Raw genomic sequence first — 20,407 nt, forward strand, 5'->3', positions numbered from 1 at the left:
ACAGCTGCTGCAGACTTGTTTCTGAACAGCAGCTTAAAGGATTGATACTAGGAGGAAACAAAGGGGATTCAGAGCAAACTTTCAACCTGCAGAAATATGTGGTTGATCATTTTAGAAAGTCAGGTATTTGATACAGTGAAATTCAACCTGGCTTTTATAAGTATCCCAACATTAACACAAGCGGGATCTGCAGACTTGTATACAGCCAGCCCCAGAAATATGGTTGCTGCAGCATTATTCTCCTCAGGCAGCCCCAGCAACATGTCTTAGCGCTAAAATCCATTTCTGTGAATACACAGCAGTTTCAGCATCTGATTCTTTCCACTCTCCAGTATCCTTACTGGGAGCTCAAAAGCATACCTTAAAGCTGCTCACACTAAAAACAAATGACAAAGCATGTGCATGTGTATGAAAGAGGCACAGCCTGGTGGTGCACTGCCTTAAATATTATTCAGTGACACTGCATCAGGAAAAAAAAAGTCCTTTTCTGGAGAACTTAATTCCAACAAATTAAACCTTCCTCCAGGTGGTAAGCACCTAACTTTTCCAGTTTATGATAGCCACGATAAAATAGGTATGTGGAAAGACTACTGGCACAAATATCAACCCACAAGCTGTTACTTAAACTATAAGCTGTTATGTGAGCTTAAGTAAAATATTTTATGTCTCCTCTCAAAATTCAGATATCATAAAGTGGCATGTGAAGCAAAAAAACATTTATGAAGTGCAACAGGACAAAATAATTTGTATGAAACTGAACTAGAAAAGTCAAGGAGAAACAGACACCTGAATTTCTCAAAAGTAAATAAATTATACCTATGCCTCTAACATCTCCTCCTTCCCCCCAAAAATCATAATCCAACTTTTTTTTTTTCCCCCTCCCCAAACTTTGCCTGAATCAGTGTGATGAACTTTTCCTAGGAGAAAGAATACAATTTGAAGAGCAAGGACAGATTTTGCTTTGCTTCAGTAATTACCCCTCAGATGACAGAATTAGAATTTACTCAAAAATTCCTGTGACCAGAATTTCATCATTCCCCAACACATTAACACATTCGCCTCCTTCCACATTTTCACAGGACACAAAGGTTGGAGGTGCATGACTCCTATCACCATTCTGACCCACCTTCCTGCCAGGTTGTTCATTACTTGTTCATCATCTGTTAAACTCTGCCCTTTGGGAAGGGATGGAATGAGTAGCTAATTCATTACTAGTGAAATATCTGACGTTTATTAATGATGTGAGGATATCTTGCGAGAAGACATCAAGTTCAAATTTTCACATAGCAGTAGATCATACACTTATGCTGAACACCATGACTGAAAAAGTGTACAGCTGACCGGTAAAAACAAACTTATGGCCTCTGAGCTTTTAAGAGTCCATTTCTCTGAGTGCTTCACGTAACTGGTCACAGAAGGAAAAACATCAAGGAGCTGCAGCAGTGTAAACATGAAATGCCAAAGAAGTTATTAAAATAGTATTTTATTTTATGAATAAAAACTAAACAGAATTAGGACATGGTTCTATTTTTTCTTTTTCCCTGTTTCCTTTGAACTATTCTGATCATCTCTTTTTGAACCAAGGCCATATCTACCATTCCTGTGCTGATCGTGCCATTCACTCTCCAGCTGTCTCAGCATTTCTTGTGTTAGAAGTCCTTCACGCAGCAATCTGTTGGCAAGAGATCCACGCCCATGGCTTTTCAGATCCTCCTGCCTTGTAGCAGATCGATAGGCTTTCAAGTTCTTTGCTCTTCTTTCTCCCATAACATCCACTGCAATAGAGAGTGCCTCTGTGGATTTTGCACCATGACGGCCTGAAGCCACCCTGGTATCCCTCTTAGTCCTTGAAAGAGGAAAGTCTTCTGACACAATTTCTGCTGTGCCAGGAGCAACTGTAGATTGTGAAGCTCGGATCAGCTTTGTGATATTGCAGACACCAACTTGTATAATGTCGTCTAGTTTTTTCTGAATATCCCTTACAAGGACAGCATCAGGGAACATATCCATGAAGCGGTAACTGAAGAGGCAAAACAACACACAATTAAACCTTTTCACTAAAGGACTGCTGACTGGGACAAAAATGAGATACATACTATGTAAAGTAAAAAAAAAATTATTACGTGTTGCATGGGAAGGCCACTGTATTTTAAGTGGCATTTCAGCTGCTCCAGTCCAGGATCACCTTGTTTCTAACTTTCTGTCAGTCACAAACTGTTCTCTGCAGAACCCATGACTTGCTCCCACAACATAGCTACATTTGCATTTGTCAAGATCCTCTAAAGGGCCCAAGGAGCCCATACTGCACCACATACACACGGGCTTAAAGACACTGCTTTTCTAGGACTGTAAGTCATAAATATTAGGAAAAAAGAAAAATAATTTTCAAGCAGAAAGACAATACCTTAACCACAGATAGAGGTCAAAAACATCATGAACAGCTTCAAGGTGTACAAGTTCTTTGATGTTCTTTGGAGCGGCTAACGGCCATTTGGTGTGCCGACAGAGCCAGTCAAACGTCAGAGGCTCATTTCTACTGAACTGTCTTGCAAACTGAAAAGCAAGCAGATTCAGTGAAGTCCTCAGTTAGTCAGGAAAGAAGAAATCCCAAATCAGTTAAATTCCCTTGAGTCTGTATACACAGAATACTCCAGAAAATACCTGCTTTGTTTTACACAGCCCAAATGCCACACATTCTTTTACTTAATTACTCAACACAGGAGTCAGTCTCCTTCCCAGGGCCTCATTGACACAATTTGTCCACGGGCCACGCAGTTAAGCAACAAAAGTATAGAGCTATCCAGAAAAGCCTAACACTGAAGGCATATGATTTCATCTAGCAAAGCAGATGGACTTTGTCTTTTTTTCTTCTCCTGCTCCTATTCTGTTAATTATCTTGTTTCAGATTGAGAAAATGTTAAATGTGTTCCCTGACTTAGGAAAGACACTATTCACAACCCAGATTAATCTGCACTAAAAAGCAGCCCTTCTGAAACCTAGACAACTCAGCTCTTTTACTAAGAGATAAACAAGCCAAATAAGATTTAAATTTAAAATTTTCAGGAGCACTGATGACTTGGAATAACTGCTTCCTAACTGGCTGATATCAGAAGTTTTTGTTTTGTTTTGTTTTTGCCAAGGAATGGGGCTTAAATTCACAGAGGCATACACAACAGCCTACCTCCCTCCGACATCATGTTATGCCCCTCTGCACCTTCATTACTTGGCATCTGAATGCTCAGCATTTTCTTAATGAGGCACATTTTTCTTTTCACCTCTTTAAATTAATCACTTAATTTTTTAAGAACATTATTAGCCATTTTTGAAAAGCACAGGTCTAATATCTGTGACATGAGGGCACCACATCAGTTTTGTTTTTACACTATTTTATTAAAAATATTTAACACAGTCTCTAAAAGGGGACAAAGGCAATACTGTCTAACAAAGTAACAGTCCCAAACAAAATTATTAATCCTGAAAAACTGTAATCAGCTGACTACAAATTCCTCAATCACTCCGGCGGCACAGTGGAAAACAGTTCATCCAGGCCTGAAAAGTGAAATGACGTAATTCTGAGAGCGACTTACAGCACTGTATTTTCTGGGGTTTTAATTCTATCTAACTGTATAATAACATCAGCAATCGCATTTAATCCCACATTCTTTTGTTTTGTTGACAAGCTAACACCTTGAAGCAGCACTATCTTGGTTTTTAAGGACTACTTTTAGACACACTGTAGTGCAAAGCTTAACAGTGCACAAGTGACTACGTAACACAATTCTGATCTCTCCCAGTTCGAAGATCACCTTCAAGGCAAGCAGTAGGATTCTCCGAGGCAAACAGCAGAAAAACTATCCAAATTTTAATTTGCATCACAAATTGAGAATCAGTTCTCAGAAGTTAAAAGCTTTGGCCAATAAAAATGGTGAAGAATGCAATTTAAAAATATACATATATCTCTCCAGCTATTTTACATCACTACCTGTGAGCACTTTAAGAATGCTCTCAAATGATCTAATGACAAAACCCACAATAAATATAGCAGCTAGATACAGTCTCAATGCACCAAGACCCACTTACTCCAATATAAATACCACATTTTTTGGAGGAAAAAAATAACTGACCTTCAACAATGTGGTACACACAAAAGGTTCTTTTCTGTTCAAGGGTGCAGTGCAGAAGACATATCGTGATCGCAAATTTAGTGGAATGTGCTGAATCATATCTGCTAGAAATTTAAAGTCATCAATATTGCAGACAAAGTAAAGCCCGTCGACTTGTGAGAGACTCACAAAAATATCCTGTGAAAATATAACCAAATGAAGAGGATGTTATTACAGGAGAGGGTTGTTAAACTTTGTATTACCAAACCAAAAAATGATTTAGTGTTTCAAAGGCTAGTTATACTGAAAGAACAATTGAAAATATCAAATTTGACCACAGTAATAAAAAAGGGGGCAGGGGAGTTCCCTCTACTATTTTAACAGGATTTTTATTAAATTCTCTAACACAGGATCAGAAGAGAAGACATAACGCACTATGCTTTATTTAAACATTTTCAATTAGTCTCCTAAGTAACAAATACAGTGTTCTGGAAGTGTACATTTTAGTTACAAAGAACACCATCACATGGATCAGTTACTACTATGTTTACAACTTGTTCCAGGTTTGTCACTTCGCACAACCCAAAGAGCTAACTTTACAGTGTAAAATTCAATAATTGAGATATTTTTAGCCCAACATCAGGAATAGATCTATTTTAGGAAGAAAGAAATCACAAGATAAATACAGTATTGCAATAGAAGAGTTCAAAGAATACCTGAAACATATGCAAGGTTTGGAGAAACAGGAGATGCCACTGCATATTGCAGGGGGAATTTTTATGGGCCCCCAAATTTTTTTTTCAAAAAATCTTTAAAGAAACACTGAGCTTCTTAATTAAATGTGTGACTGAATACTTAAGAGATCAATAATAACATGGTTTTTTAAACTTAATACTTCTATGCTAGCCCAGAAACGCTCAATAGTAAAATGTTGAAGATGTGCTGTCATCCTACCAGCCTAAGTCTCCCAGGTCTCCAGGTATAATCTTTTACCTTCAGGTTGGAAATCATACACTTTGCTACATAACAGCACATCAGCAGACAACAATAACACGCATTTAAATGCGTGAAAGCTGCTAAGAATGTCTCAGTATACTAAAAACTGTGATACTACTTTTTAAACACAGCATTGGAAGCTTAATTTCTATTTTACAAGGTTTAGGCACTTCCAAAAATTCTGCTATCCAGCTAATGATGAGATCAAGTAGATCCCACAAAATCTGTTTTCTCAAAGTTAAGCAGACACGGTTTTACCACGAAGTCCACAGAACCAGGAAAAAAATCAGGTAGCTCTCAGATGTGCAGAAAGCTGACATGACCAGCCCAGTTTCCCAGGAATTTATTTCACATAAATTTATCAAAATTTCAATCTCTAACATTTTCAGCTGCAGACCAAAAAGTCTACATTTAAAATACAGGGAAGGTGAAATGAAAAGGTTGTTGCACACTCTTCAACATGTATAAACATATTTACACACTTCAACAGCTTTCAAAGTTTATTATAACACAGTGAAGTTAAGCATTCTAAATGTATTTGCAGTCATTGCTGCGGTAGAGAAGAATCCAACTGATAAAAGATGCACACAAGGCTGGCTGTTAGGTTCCCAAAGTGCATGTTCGTACAAAAGCAGTGACCATAAGCAATGCTTAATTTTTAAAGCAGAAGCTAGTATTTTGATCATTCTTACAATTAGATTGGATAGAGTGGCATCAGGGAGATGATAAGCAAACATTTCTATCTGCTCAGGAGTAGGATGTAGGCCAGCTGCCTAAAGGGAGAATAAAGAAAAAAATTTCCATTAATTCTCAATATTGTTCTTAAGTTAATGCATCAGAAACAAAATCTAGAAAGACAAAATGCAAGAAACCAAAGCACCCTCCAGAGTCCGGTTTATTTAGCACACTTATCTGGAACTTAAGAACTTTTGTGTTTGAGCTTTAATTCTTAAAAGAGCAGCTTCAATATAAATGAAATATTGCAAGCCTCCAAATGGAACATATATTCAAATTCACTCCGGCATGACACAATCCATTTTTATCACTAATTTGTAAACAGACACAAGGAAAAATAATTTGGGATCAGAACACAGTAAAACAGCTCCAGAGCCCATCTGTACAAACTGGGTACTGAGCCTCTCACCTTCACAGGGCGCACAGACTCACTCAAAATTTCCTTCAGCTGCACGAGGTCATCATGATGCATTGTAGTGACTTCTCCTTGTTTGAAGGATGAGCCATAACGCCCAGCTCTGCCTGCGATTTGTAGAGCCTGAGAGGTTGTAATGGAGTCTATTTCCTTTTCTCCCTTCTCATTGATAGTTGGCTTTACGATAGAGTTAAAAATTATTCTTTTTATACACCTGAAGCATTTGAACAAAAACATAGAGGAATCCTTTTTTGCAAATTATTTCCAATATACAACGTACTACAGAAGAATGAAAGCCTCTTTTTTTTTTTTTAAGCTTTTTTCCCCTCTATAAATTAAGGGACCACAGATACTACTTATGGACACAGCATATTCAGTAGGGCAGCATAAGACTACTGGTTAGTTGCAGGAGAATCATCATTCCTACAGACATCAGTCGTGTTCTAATAGGGTCCCAATCCATTCATCATCATCTGCCTCAGTAGTTTATAGCAATGTGACTGCATCGCCTTCAGCAACAAAATACATCTGAAACTGGAATGAACTTGCTCTACATCTCAGAAATGCAAGAGATTGGTACTCTGACTACCTAGCACATCTGACTCCGGTGAACCAACAGGATCTTAACAGTGCCTACTATCACACAGAATTAGGCCAAGGGAGCCATTTAATTCTTAGAATCAGTTTTAAAATTAAAGCTTAGTTCTACCCAATCAAATTGATCGCTACTTCAGAATTAAAATGTATGTACTGTGTTATCTAGACATAGCTGATATCTAGCCAAATTAGTCAAACTGGAGAGAAACAGGTGAGGAAATTAATGCAGGTATCACACCCACAAAAAAAAAAAAAAAAAAAAAAAAAAAAAAAAAAAAAAAAAAAAGCACAGCTTGCTTCCTCCCCACCTCCCTTTTTTTTTTCCTCCTGAAGTCATGGTGCATTGCACACAGCAGAACCAAAGCAGTAATAAGAGGAAGTCTGTTTATTAAAGTAGTTTTGTGAATCAGAACTTTAAAGCTCCTGTGGGATCACATAAACACAACAGAAGAGAGCATTTACTGAAAAGAAACATTAGCCTCCTGAGGATTCACCACATGTTTATCAAACTGGAGAGAAACAGGTGAGGCAGGTGAGGAAGGTATCACACACCCCAAAAAAAAAAAAAAAAAAAAAAAAATCATACCATAACCTGCTCCAAGTACTTACAAATTGAGTCCCATTCCAATTGCATCTGTAGCAACTAGAATTTTGCATGGATCATCAGGATCATTGAATTTCTTTGCCTGTTCAAGTTTTGTTCCTAAAACAGAATGACAAAACACTTCACATAGCAAATTCTTCTTACAAACAAAGACAATGTATCACTAAGCCCAATGCCTTTATAATAGGCTGAGAAAAAAAAAAAATTGGTATTTGGCTGTTGTTGGGGGAAGGGGGCAGGAGGGATTTAAATCATTCCCAGAGCTGTGGATAGACCTCATTCAATTATACATCTATCTGGAGATCAATATGAAGTATGTAATAAAGGTCTAATCCCAAGATTAAAACACCAGTCAATGAAAGTTGATTACTTTCTCTAACTATATAGAGATGCAAAACTAAGAAAACTTGTACTGCTTCATTTTAAAAGTTTTTCTAAGAAAGCAGCAAGAAGCAGAACGTTCCCTTAAAAATAAAAGGAAGAGTGCTTTACCTGGTGGCAGACTGCCATATATGACAGCACATTCTAATCCTCTGGCTTCAATCTGTCGACTGATAGAGTAAATGTCATTCTTACTGAAACAGACAATGCAGTCCCCAGGACGGAGGTTATCTAAAGATTCTAAGGCATAATCCAGCACAGTAAGAGGAGTGAGTCTCTTATAGTTTCGGACCTAGAATCAAAGGAGTTGTCAAAGATAATATGTTTGTAAATGAAAAATTCCTGCGGAATATCAGCCAGCATGGTTATTATCACAATTGATTGTAACACTGAGGGACCTCTCACAGTCCTGAAGGAATAATTACTGGGGAGAAGGTTACATACACCTTATGCACTTGCATACTTGCAGCACTTCCCAAGCTGAGAACTATACGGCCTTTTCAAGAAAGAACTATAGAAGAACTATATATTTTTACATGTACACTAGATTCAAGAAAAGAAGTATACAGGCTATGTAGCAATTCTATCAATGAGAGTCTGTTTTCACTCAGTCATCTGAATGCTGTAGCTGGTCCCCTTTCAGAATTACATGCCCCACCACACACAGATATATAAAGCTAGAGCTAATTCACCAGGAAATCACGCAGGCTGGACTTTCTTAGGACTACATTTTATGTTTTTAAATACTCTTCACAAAGGAATCGTCCCAAGAAAAAAAAAACACATTATGACAGTAAAGCTGGGTTTCAGAGATCTTTCAGTCACTTTCTGCTGTAGGTGTTAGCTCTTTTAACTCCTTTCCTCATCGTATGGAGAATAACTATCAACAGATCCAGTAACCTCAACAAATTTGCGGGCACTGTGCCCTCCAGGAAGAACAGAACTGTAAAGAAAGCCCCTAAACAGCTGTAGCATTCCCTGAGGGGAACTCAGCAAAGCACTTATCTTCTTTAAGCAAAACAATACCACTATGGGAAAAAAAAAAAAACACTAAACAAGTTTGCAACATCTCCTTTGGTTTACAGGAATTGAGAAACATTTTAACAAGAACTCCTGCAAGAATAACTTTGATCAGTGATACCCCCAAAAGACCCTAAATTTTTGCCTGTTTTCCAGCAAGAAGGACCTGATTTTCTGTCTGTAACTTTACAGAATTAAAAGCTTACTTCAATTTCCTCCCCTGTAGTGTACATGAGCTCTGTCACCAAGTCAATAGCAGCAGCTTCTCCACAAACATGGATTTCTTCCGCACAGAGTCCTGAACAAGACCCAATGAAATAAAATGCAAAATGTTACATATTTATAGACAACAGTAGCTTTAGCTGACTTTTACATTACCTAAAAACTACATTTTGCTTGTTAAACACATCAGTGAGGGCTGTATTTCACCTCCTTCGACATCCCAAATCAGTACCTAAAGCCGCCTCTCCCACAATACACTACTTCCTTAGAGCTGCTCTTGATCTCATATCAGCAAGTGATGCTTGGAAATCCATTAGTATGATAATCAGAGCAGCTAATACCTTGTTGCACCCTCTCAGCCAAAACAAGAGGTACCCTCAACCACTGAACAAATGGAGCAAAGCTTTGAGTATGTTTTATTTACTACTAATGTTTTAGTAACTCCCAAACCACAGCAGAACTGAAGAGCTTACTTTCTGCATGACTTTCTAAAATTATGAATACATCTCTAATGCAGTCAGAATAGAAAAAGGGAAAAAATAGGAGGTAGGGGAAGTGTGACAAATCATCCTGTTAAACTTAGCATCAAAAGCAGTGAAGGGAAGGGTGGGGGGAAAACAGATTCCAAATTTCTGTTCAAAATCTGAGGAAAAATGAGTTTCAAAAATTCCTCTTGAAAAATTATAAAATTATCAAAAGAAGCATTCTTCAAAGAATTTAACAGATCAATGCAGCTCTATAAATGAGCCATTTGAAATTAACACTACAAAATATTTAATGTTCACCATGTTGCCATACACTTAGCAGTATCTCTTCATAACGAAATCTCTGAAAAATTGTGTTGTTTTAATTGAACAAAAAAAGCATACTTCTAGAAAATAATCAATGTAAAAGGACAGCACGGTGTAACAACACAAAGACTCTGTATTATCCAAGGAATCAAAACTAAAAGAGGCATCTGTATAACTTAGAGAATAAAATTTTTTAAAAACATTCATTAAGTAAAACATGACAGGTAACTTGCTGCCATACAGACAAATCCTTTGAGGCAGAGCACCTCTCTCTAACTTGCTGTGAGAAGACATATGAAGAAACAATAGTCGCTTTTATTTTGCATCACATATTGTAACCACTTATGAATATACTGACTGCTAAGCTTGAATTTAATGTGCCATTTATAGTCACATTAAATTCGTTCATTGTCAACACAAACAAGCTTACCTAGAAGGGCTCTTGTCCAAGCCCACCCTCTGGCAGGATCTCTGATCATCTGAATTTCATCAATCACAGCAACTTCATCTTAAAACAAAAATGAAAAATATGATGCACGAAGGAAGAGCATCTAGAACAGCAATACAACACAGGAAGGAACTCGAAGGCTTTCTAAAAAAGGTTGCTCAAATCAAGTTAATCTTCTACCACCACAAAGCTATTCTGAGATGATCCAGGTTTTATTAACTGCTCTAACGTAGTTCAGAAATTGTTCAAATAAGAGTGAAAAGGAATAGCTCAGCTACTTCAAAGTCCAAGCAATAATACACATAAAGATACCATAGATATGACTGAAACAATTATGTGTACATACACGGCGTATTAGTGCTGCACATTTCAATGGTACAAGCAATATGAGAAGCTTGTCTGGCATCTTCATTGGCATACACACGCTCTTCTCCTGTCACCAAGTCACATGGCACATTCTAAAGGAATTCAGAAAACTCACGTTAAGTTTCTTTAATATAACAGAATCCCCTTTCCAAAGGGGAAAAAAATCAGTTTTTTAAAGTAGCTTTTAAGATAGTGTAATGGAAGCTATCCAGAAAATAACTACTCAGCCTTTTGAGACTTGTACCCTGTATTTAAGTCCTATCAGACTGAAGGGTATAATGAAGAGGTAGTATCTGTAATTAGATGCCCTCCCCTACTCCTACAGGAGATTACATCTTCCTCTGAGCATTTCAGAGCTGTCACATCTGCAACAAAAGAACTGTCAGAAAAGCTGTAGTACAAGGGGCTCATAAAGCAAGGACCAGCAGTGAAAGAGCCTTGCAAGCTCCAGCCTCCTCCAGTTCATTTGGTGATTGCCCTGTTGGGTGTCTCGCCTGCTGCCTTATACTCACACAGCAAGAGTTCATGAGGACTAGCTGTGAGAGACAGCAGGGGCCACCACCCTCTGTCAGCTCTACGCTCGCTGAATCTCAGGCAGATGGCTGCTCCTTCCATACCTACCTGACTTGTAGAGCCATGCAAGAAGCCCTGTTTAAGCCTCAAGGGCTACATATGATCCATGAGCTGCCAAGTGAAAAGCCTTCACACACAATAAACACGTGGGAAAACAGTGCAGTAACTCTACTAACAAGGAACATCACTACATGGTATACACATTCACTACACAGTACATGTTACAGCTATCTCCTAGGACACGACAATCTTTCTTAGGTGTTGCTCTGATAAACCAATAATAGGAGTTACAAATTCTACATCATAGACTTATCAAAAAAAGAGAAATCACAAGATCATTTGGTAAACACTACCGTACCTACACACCATGCTGCATTAACATGTGATATGTTATTGTAATGCTTCAGAACTGGTGTGGTTCTGTGCAGCTGGAAACACAGTGGTGAGGAGCCTTCAGAAAGATGCTGGAAGCAATAAAAAAAAAGTACTAATGAAAGCTTCCTCTAGGGACCTGATATAGGGCACTCCTCTTCAACTCAACACATCTGAAGCTGCAGAACTTTTTATTAGATGGTTGAGTGACATATATTTAAACATTGAAGCAGAAGGTTGAGGGGAGTTAAGCAAGGGTAATTTCTTCTGTACAAGCTAAAATAAAGGTCAGGGGCAAAAGAAGCCATGGTTTCCATAATGAAAAAGCCAATAGTAGAACCTGGCTAAACCCAGAGAGGGAAAAATTACAGGAAAATGGAGGCAGGTTACAGGGATGATTGCACAGCATGTGCTTTGGGGAAAGTGACGTTCCATTTGGGGAAACGATGTTCCATTCTGCACGCCTAAGGCAGAAATGCACAACTGGTATTCACATGAGCTGACACTTACTGCAAAGCAAAGGCACCCATTCAAGCACACTGCTTCACGGACTACCTTAAGCAACCACAGTACTTTACAAACATGCATTCGTGAGACTGTTCCAGTACTAAGGATGTAGGTAAGTAATATACTGACAGCATCATTACTCTTTTGGAAGATCTCATGAGCCAGAAGTTTTAGTGGACCACAGTATATTCCAGATTTTGCTGACAAAAATCTCTGAATAGCATGGTAAGTTTTTCCACTGTTTGTAGGACCAGCATGGAATATTATCTTTCTCTGAATAGCCCTGGCGTCTGGATACCTAAAACATACACAGAAAAGCAGATCTGTTGAACATTTATCTGGTGTTCTGGATACTAATTCAGGGGAAATTGCAAATTAGCTTAAACATTTACTTATTAATAGACTTTTTAATGTGTGTTGAAAGATCAAGTTCTTAAATAGAGGCAGTATAAAGAGGTTATTATGTCTTATACATGCATCTTCTAAATGATACAATGCTTTCAAAGATTTAGAGTGGAATTCACACAATGCCTTCAAAATAATTCTCATTACTGTGGTCTCTCTCCTTGGGTATATTAACATTTTAATGTTCTGGCGTGCTACCTCCCAAACAGATACAGCCAGAAGACAGCTTTCTGGAAAGGCAATACCAAGTCAGCAACTTTCATAGCTGATATAATCTTATTTTCCTTTTAATTGATTGCAATGTATCTTGTAACAAAGATAAGAGTTCCTGACACAAATTACTGTAAAAACAGAGAAATCGAACTGAAAATATAGTACAATCATACATCATAAAGCTTAAGTCCACAGACTATGAAATTCTATGACACTAAGAAAAGAAAACACTGCAACCACTTAAACACACTGACCAGTTGGGTGGCAATCTTAAATCACTGATCTTGCGCAGATCATCCATACAGTCCAGCATCGGAAAGATCTGCTTTGCATGCCTCAGGAAAAATGGGAAGAGATCATCCACGTGACCTAGAAGACAAACCCTTTCTTAAAGAAAGTTTGCATGCTTGTCTGAAGGCGTGTATCTTCCTAATAAACTTTAAAAAAAAAAAAAAGTCTACTACTTCCACCACACACTTACGTAATTCTTTCAACTTCTGGCTCTCTAAAAAGTTCAATAATTATCCCAATGGCAGAATGGTAAACTTATACGAGTACACGGACTCATTAAGCAACATAATGCAAATACAATAGTATGAAAAAAAAAATCTCATTTCAGTATATTCACTCTGGTTAGCCTACATGTCTAGAGAACTTCTAAATGAGAAGCTATGGAAAAGCTGGATGAGAAATAGTTTTTCTGTCCTAAGAAGATTTTAGCCTTTTCTTCCTAAATTAATGTGCTGCCTTGGAATAAAATAAAATAAAAGCTTCTAAAATTATTTTATGAATAAACAGAGAAAAACAGAATAGCTTGCAGCTTCCCTAAGCTACTAAGACGTGGGATGCTGGTTCAGAAATGCAAGTCTCCAATTCCTAGGTGAGAAACCAAAAATAGGAAAATCAACTCAGAAGAGATGCAGGTTCACTCTTCTGAACATTTGCAGAGTAGACATGTGGCCTTAAAGGTCTCATTTCAGGTCACACTCCAATTGTCCAGCTCTCATAGAATTTCAAAGAACTATCTGGATCTAAAAAATGGTTACTATCAAACACACACACAAAAAAAAGCAGTGGGGGTTTTTTAGGGTTTTTTTTTTTGTTTTTTTAATTGAGAATTAGTATTCATTGAATCAAAATTATTGTGAAAAATTTTAAGAACGTAAAAACTGTAGTATTTTCAATTATCATCTTTGGACAAGCAAAACAACTAGAAAACTTCAAAACTGCCACAATAAACAACCCTTTTACACTCCTATATACGTGAGTTTTAAGGCGTTCATAAACAATGCTCATACATAAGTAAATAAGGAGCGGAAGTGAGGAAATCATGTGGAAGATTTTATGCACAACTAATATAAAAAGAGACTTTAAATCTCCTAAGACAGTAAACATTTACAATCTACACGTTTACATTTTCAGACAAAACTAATGGCCACTGTAACCTTTAAATTACCATCATTAACAACACATATACTATGCCAAAGTTCTGCAGCTCAAACTGTGGAGAAGGCTGTTTCTGCTGTTACCAGCTAGCATCACCTCTTAGTTAAGTGCCATTGATTACAACACACGATGCACTAAGCAAGCAAACAACACTCACTTCTATTAGTGCCACGCGGAAACAAAGCATAGTCACAGAGCTGTATTCCCAAGTACTTAAAGCCACCTGGCCAGGAGAAAGCTCTCAAAGTGCCCCCTAGTGACTACTGAATTTTTAAAAGAGGAATAAATGGAACAGTACTGTTTTCATTTCAGCAATGAGCAGATGCTATAAAACAACAGGCTGCTTCTTGCTAAGACCTCCACCTCTTTTGTTTCCACTTCAGAAGATTTAAGGACAGAACGCTCCATAGGATGGGCGCAAATGTTTCTGACAGGGAAGCAGTGATTTTGAACCTCTTTTACAGCGTAGTAGGGGGGGTCTGCAGGCACACAGGTAAGCATACAAGTCAAAAACAAGAAAAAAAATGCATATTTTATTTTACAAGCACTCCAGATACTTGCCTGCACCACAGCATATATCATTGAGAATAATATGCAAATCAGCACTCACAGAACCGGATTCCATGATATACTTCCTAAAGCTTATAAACGCTTGGTGAAACAGGCGAGCTGCAAAAAAAAGGAACAGAGTATGACTAGGATCACAAAACCATATCTGTAAACACCCAACAAAACACTGAAGTAGTCCATTAAAAACCTATACCTTAAGATGAGATATTACAAGTAAATATAAAGGTTATTTGAACCGAGTGACAGAGACAACCTAAACAAGCAGTGTCGTGGGACCCATAAAAGATCAGATCTACCTAATACCATATCCAAATAAAAACAGATTTCACATTAAAAAAAAAAATCTTAGAACATTTTCTTACCATCTAAACCATTTTCTGCTCCTAGTCTTTGGATTTCTTTTCTTTTGTAGAACTTATTTAAGTTTTTTAGAACTTCACCTGCAGAAAGAGAGTAACATTTTTTTAGTTTGCTCAAAATTAAATCAATTCTGCTGACGCGAAGATCATGGCTCATAGTCTCATCAGTTTGGAGAGAGGGAGCCTTTGCCATGCTGAAGACACTCAAATGATTTCTCCCTAAATTAAACACAATCAATGATTGAGCATATTGTGGAAAAGGACAATCTTAAACCGCAGCAGAGTAAGAACTGCCATGAAGATGACGTCAGTATGAGAGATGCTCTCCCTAGTACTTGATAGGAAAGCATAAAAGTGGGAACCTGCAGCCAACATGTTATGGAACAAACTAATTAAGGTTTTGGGGTGGTTTTTGTTTGCTTTTTATCAGCACCTATCAGGAAACAGCAGGTTTTAATGTGAAAAGTAAATCTGCTTAAACCACTCCATGACAGCTTTTACTAAAAATCCTGAGAGACTTCTTCCCTCCACACTGTTTCCAAGACACACTCGCCAGAGAGATCAGGCAAACCAGATGCAGTGTTCTTCCTATTTCTCAGGTTAAATAAAGGAGGAGAGGAGGAAACTTAACAGACTTTCTTCATATATATCACAAATTACTCAGATTTGTTTGTATAAAATCTCTTATTATTATAAAGTTACTAATAAATGCTTTCCCTCCCCTGAAAGGCAAGTTCAGAGTTGCAACAAAACTGTATTTACTAATGTACACTCTGAATTTAGTTTATTAATATAGTTAAATCACAATGGCAAAATTGTGTCTGCTCCCCATCCATAGCAGATCAGAAATTCACACCAACCTAGCAAATATCATGAGCACCTATCCACAAAATTATGTTATTCTCAAAATTCAAGTCTACAAACCCTGTATTATAAAATGCTAGGACTGATACATAATGCAGCACACCACTGGTCTGCCAGCACAAGTCACTGAACACAACACTGCCAAGCTCTACTCTCCGCAATTAACTCCATAATTCTTTGAAGTCTCTGCCACGACATGGAAAGCTTCCCACGAGATCATCCTTGCCTCTCTTTCTAAAAAACTATACTCTAGAACAGAGATAACCCACTTTGCGTAATGAAAATCATCAGGTGACAAGAATATGGCAAAGTTCAACTGCAGGCAAAGCCAGAAGCACAAGAGCAGTGGCTATATCCCACACCCTGTGCATGGTTACTGTAGTCTATTAACAGACTAACTTACAGTCTGAAATGTCCACAAAGGTAACTAAGCAAGACTGTCAGCAGGCTTACATTTACTACACAGGCATCCATACTCTCATCAGAAAATGTTTAAGGGCCCGGACATCAAATACAGATTGGAAAACACCACATTAAAAGAAAGCACAGGGCTAAATTCTCTTCAGAGCTTCCATAAGAAATTATAACAGTTAACACATCATCAGCCATTCACAACCTAACTGGCCTTACTACAAGATTAAAAGGTCAATGCCAGAACATTTGTTACTATCCAAGGCAACATGACATTGGGACCATCACAGCCCTCAACATCCAAGGTCACAATCCTTCCTAATACTTGTCTTAACAGTAAGGTATATCAAAACAAAACAAAGCTGGCATTACAGTCCAACTAGACATGCCCACATTAGCTTAATCCAACTGCACGTAGTACTATTTCCACAGAAACAGCTAGCAATCAGGGTACATACTCAGGAGATCTGTGCCCTGCCTCTACCATTACCCTTTTTACCATTCAATCCTCTTTTAAGATTTCCCTTTCTTTACCATTTCCTCATTCTAGAACAGTATTTTAGCTCTTACTTCTCAATTAATTTGACTTCTCAGCAGCATTTTTTAAGGTTCTGTGTAAAAAGACGGCCTGACTCTGCAGTTAAGTTTAGAAATTATGCAGTTAGCCTCCAACGTATCAGGTTCATTTAGATGTTTCAGCCCTATTTGCAGGAAGACTTTTCACTCATTTTCCTGCATCTGAGACAACAACAGTCCACTTCAGTAAGCCTGTATGCTACACCACTGGGGCAGCTGAACTGCTTTATTTTAAAATTCCTCCAGAACTATTAGACTTCTATTGTCCAGCCCAAGTGGCCTTGTGCATTTAACTAATCCACTTGTTCAGGCACCCCCTGTTTCCGATGCATGAATTGCTGACAATCTCGTCTTTCCTAGCTTACACTTCTGACCAGCAAGCAGAGTCCCGTGGTCTGACAATCGAAGCCACAGAATTGACATTCAATATGACAGCTGAGCATTAGGGTTCCAAATCAACAACCATATCAAGGATTCTGTGAAGCCACAGAGCACACAATGCTGATCTTTCATACACTAGATTTTTCTGTTTACATTTATTTAAAAATTGTTAATGTATCACCTCCATACCAGGAGGCCCACATTCAGACCAAACCTAATTTGTGCTGCCCACTGACTTGGCAACATTCAGGCCTGGTACTGAAGATCATGAAGCCAGGTACCAATCTTTCAACCTCTGTACTGACAGCAGATCACTTACCTTCACAACATCTTCTCTCATTGCTCTTTACACACCTTTTTTTGACACTACATGCATGAGCAGACCTTGTGTCCCTTTCACCCTCCTATCTCATTTTAAGATCAGTTTCTATTTTTCTTTTTTTTACATAACTGCTTCTTAGATATTTCACTATAATGTGCTCATGTGTTACCTAGTCACTCAAAAATTAGCTTGTTCAATGAGGCAATCATATAAGGGGGTTAGTAAACACCTACTTAGATCTTAAATCATCCCGTCATACAGTAATTTCATATTGTTCTATTGTTGCCCGTAACACTGTGCATTTGGGCTTTTCACAAGGACATCACCATCACACAAACATATCAGAAACATTACTAATGTAAAAGCAATGAAAGGCTACAGAAAGACATATTCTGCCATAATGTCTGTAAGAAAAGCTCAATAGCAAAGCTCCTTCTAACTGTAACCTACTTGATGCACCAAAATTGAAAGCATACATCACCACTCCTAAGGATCCACTTCCTATGAAGTCGCAGATAACAGATGCAGCCGTGAATGAATTCCACTACATGCCATTAAGCAGCAGATTTGTTATAAAGGTTTTGCAAAAGTAAGCTTCTAAAAAGGCTTCTGTTACGCTGACAGTGTTTGACTAGTGTGAAAACTACAAGCACTGTCTCACTTCAGCAAGTAACAAGCTAACAAGGTGATTCACACTGGAATTATACAGACTGTAAGTAACAAAGTTTCTTCACAAGCTGTAGTCAGAAAGCCTGTAAATATAAATTTTTCTTTACTGAATCTAGTTCAGCATTTGACAGGAGAATCTAACAGAGTATCTTCATTCAAAATATAAAAAAAAAAACAGATGCACGATACTGTGTGTGGTCAGAATCTGAGGCGGGGAAGCAAAGGAAGGCTATTTGTTTCATAAAGAATGGATGATATTTGCCAAGGAAGGTCTTATTCAGTTTCCTCTTTAACATTATTGATGGGTTTCAAAATACAAAATTACTGACAGTACTACAGGCCAACAAGCCAGACTAGCACCATACTGGTCACCTGGCTGGTATTCCTTGCAAGCCTTGCATGAAAGAACTTCAGGCTGTTTGAAGTTATTAATTTTTGCCTATGGGAACATGAATAATTTTAGCCAATCTGTTCTCTCTCAACAATTTAGCAGAGACCAAACAGAATCTATATTTATTTTCCCAGAGCATTTTAGTTGTAACTTTGAAGAAATCTAACATAACTGCTTATCTAATAAACAAGACAACAAGTAATGTACAAGGTAAGATGCCACCATTCATATTTATTGGCATCTGAAGAATACACTACTAATTTAAGCTGACACTCAAAGACAAGTCTGAAAACAACACAGACTTTTTGCATTACAGCTGTTCAGAATTTTTCCTCCTAGCTAGGCTTTTTAGCTGTCAGGGCCAGGTATTCTTTTCTCAAGGGCTCTGAACAAGTTAAGATCATTTTCCCATGTTTCCTGTACCCGGGATTAATACAAATAATATGCCATCAGAACACTTAATTAGGAGAACATATAAAGAACAAGTTTCCATTTACACCCTCAATGCTTTGGAATCACCAAACATCAAAAGGAGCAAGAACTTGTTTCTTATTTATCGAGTCTTTAAATATAGGGTTCTGGCACAGCTAGATAAAATAAGACCATTCCTGAGCAGAAGACTGAACACAGATGAAGAATGAACAGGATGTATGGTTTGTAATTAAACACTGAAAAAGGAGTTACAACTCACTCAATGGTTCTGGAGATATAATTACATATAAAGACATCAAAGAACAGAAGTGTAGACCATCTAAAGGTGAACAACAGAATTTCTTCCCTGTTTCCACTTAAATTTCAAAAAAATTAATGTGTCAAGTAAAATGACAGGATATATACCTAGCAGATACATAAAAGAGAAACATAAAACATTGAGAAAGATGTTATTTTACTTCAAGACTGAAGTTCAAACTCCTATTCTGCTTCTGACGTATTCAGCAGCTCTCGTAACAGAGGGCACTGAAGCAGATAGTTCTTGACACAGCTTTCCCAGTTGATACACAGAAACCTACACTCAACATTTACTTGCTCATACTTCAAGATGTGCAAACCCAAGAATACGCAAACAGAGCTGCACTGTTCTAACTAAAAGTTAAACTTAAGTTTTAACGCTGATGGCCAATAACTAGGAATACTGAACGCTTTGCCCGATTTTGACCTAGGCACATTCACACACAGACAATGATCTGTCTATAACACCAATTATAACACCACCAGTTTGAGAAAACTATGACTTCTAAGTTCAGATACAGTTACAGTTTCAGAATGCCACAAGATTTCAGCTCAGCGGTGGGACCTGCCCCCATGCCAAGCACATTTATCCTGACTGCGCCAAAATAGGGAGTGGAGGAACTAGGCCAAGAGATTTTTCCTCCACACAAGGCACGCCTAGTGGGCCTTGGTAAAAACCTCACTATCGGTCGCATTACCTCACCTGACAGCTTTTATCCCACTTTCACCTTCGCGGGCACACACAGCTACACCGGTCAGACAAGCCGCAAGGAAAGACTCCCTGCTCTCAAGAGATAAAACCCCAGGAAACAACCCGAAAGGAGCGGCGGGCCCCGCAGGGGAGGCCAGACAACGGCCGCCCACAGGGCTCAGAAGGCCGCCCGGCGGGGCCCGTCAACTCCTCTCAGCCCTCACGGCGACCTAGCTGCCGCGGCCCGAGG

At 38.2% G+C, this 20,407-nt stretch overlaps 1 protein-coding gene across 1 annotated transcript; it reads right to left on the bottom strand.

Moving 5' to 3' along the window:
* Positions 1-1,208: 1,208 nt before the first annotated feature.
* SUPV3L1 (suppressor of var1, 3-like 1 (S. cerevisiae)) lies at positions 1,209-15,221 on the bottom strand. Its single transcript, XM_009325803.1, has 14 exons — positions 15,127-15,221; positions 14,756-14,863; positions 13,003-13,117; positions 12,260-12,428; positions 10,659-10,770; positions 10,295-10,372; positions 9,058-9,149; positions 7,943-8,123; positions 7,456-7,549; positions 6,244-6,463; positions 5,792-5,872; positions 4,125-4,301; positions 2,405-2,553; positions 1,209-2,020 (listed from the first exon to the last, which is right to left on the bottom strand). The coding sequence occupies exons 2-14, from the start codon at positions 14,817-14,819 to the stop codon at positions 1,525-1,527; spliced, it is 2,028 nt and encodes a 675-aa protein (XP_009324078.1). The 5' UTR covers positions 14,820-14,863; positions 15,127-15,221; the 3' UTR covers positions 1,209-1,524.
* Positions 15,222-20,407: the final 5,186 nt, after the last annotated feature.

Source organism: Pygoscelis adeliae, unplaced genomic scaffold (assembly GCF_000699105.1).
Source record: "Pygoscelis adeliae isolate BGI_AS28 unplaced genomic scaffold, ASM69910v1 Scaffold4, whole genome shotgun sequence".
Classification (NCBI taxonomy): Eukaryota; Metazoa; Chordata; class Aves; order Sphenisciformes; family Spheniscidae; genus Pygoscelis; species Pygoscelis adeliae.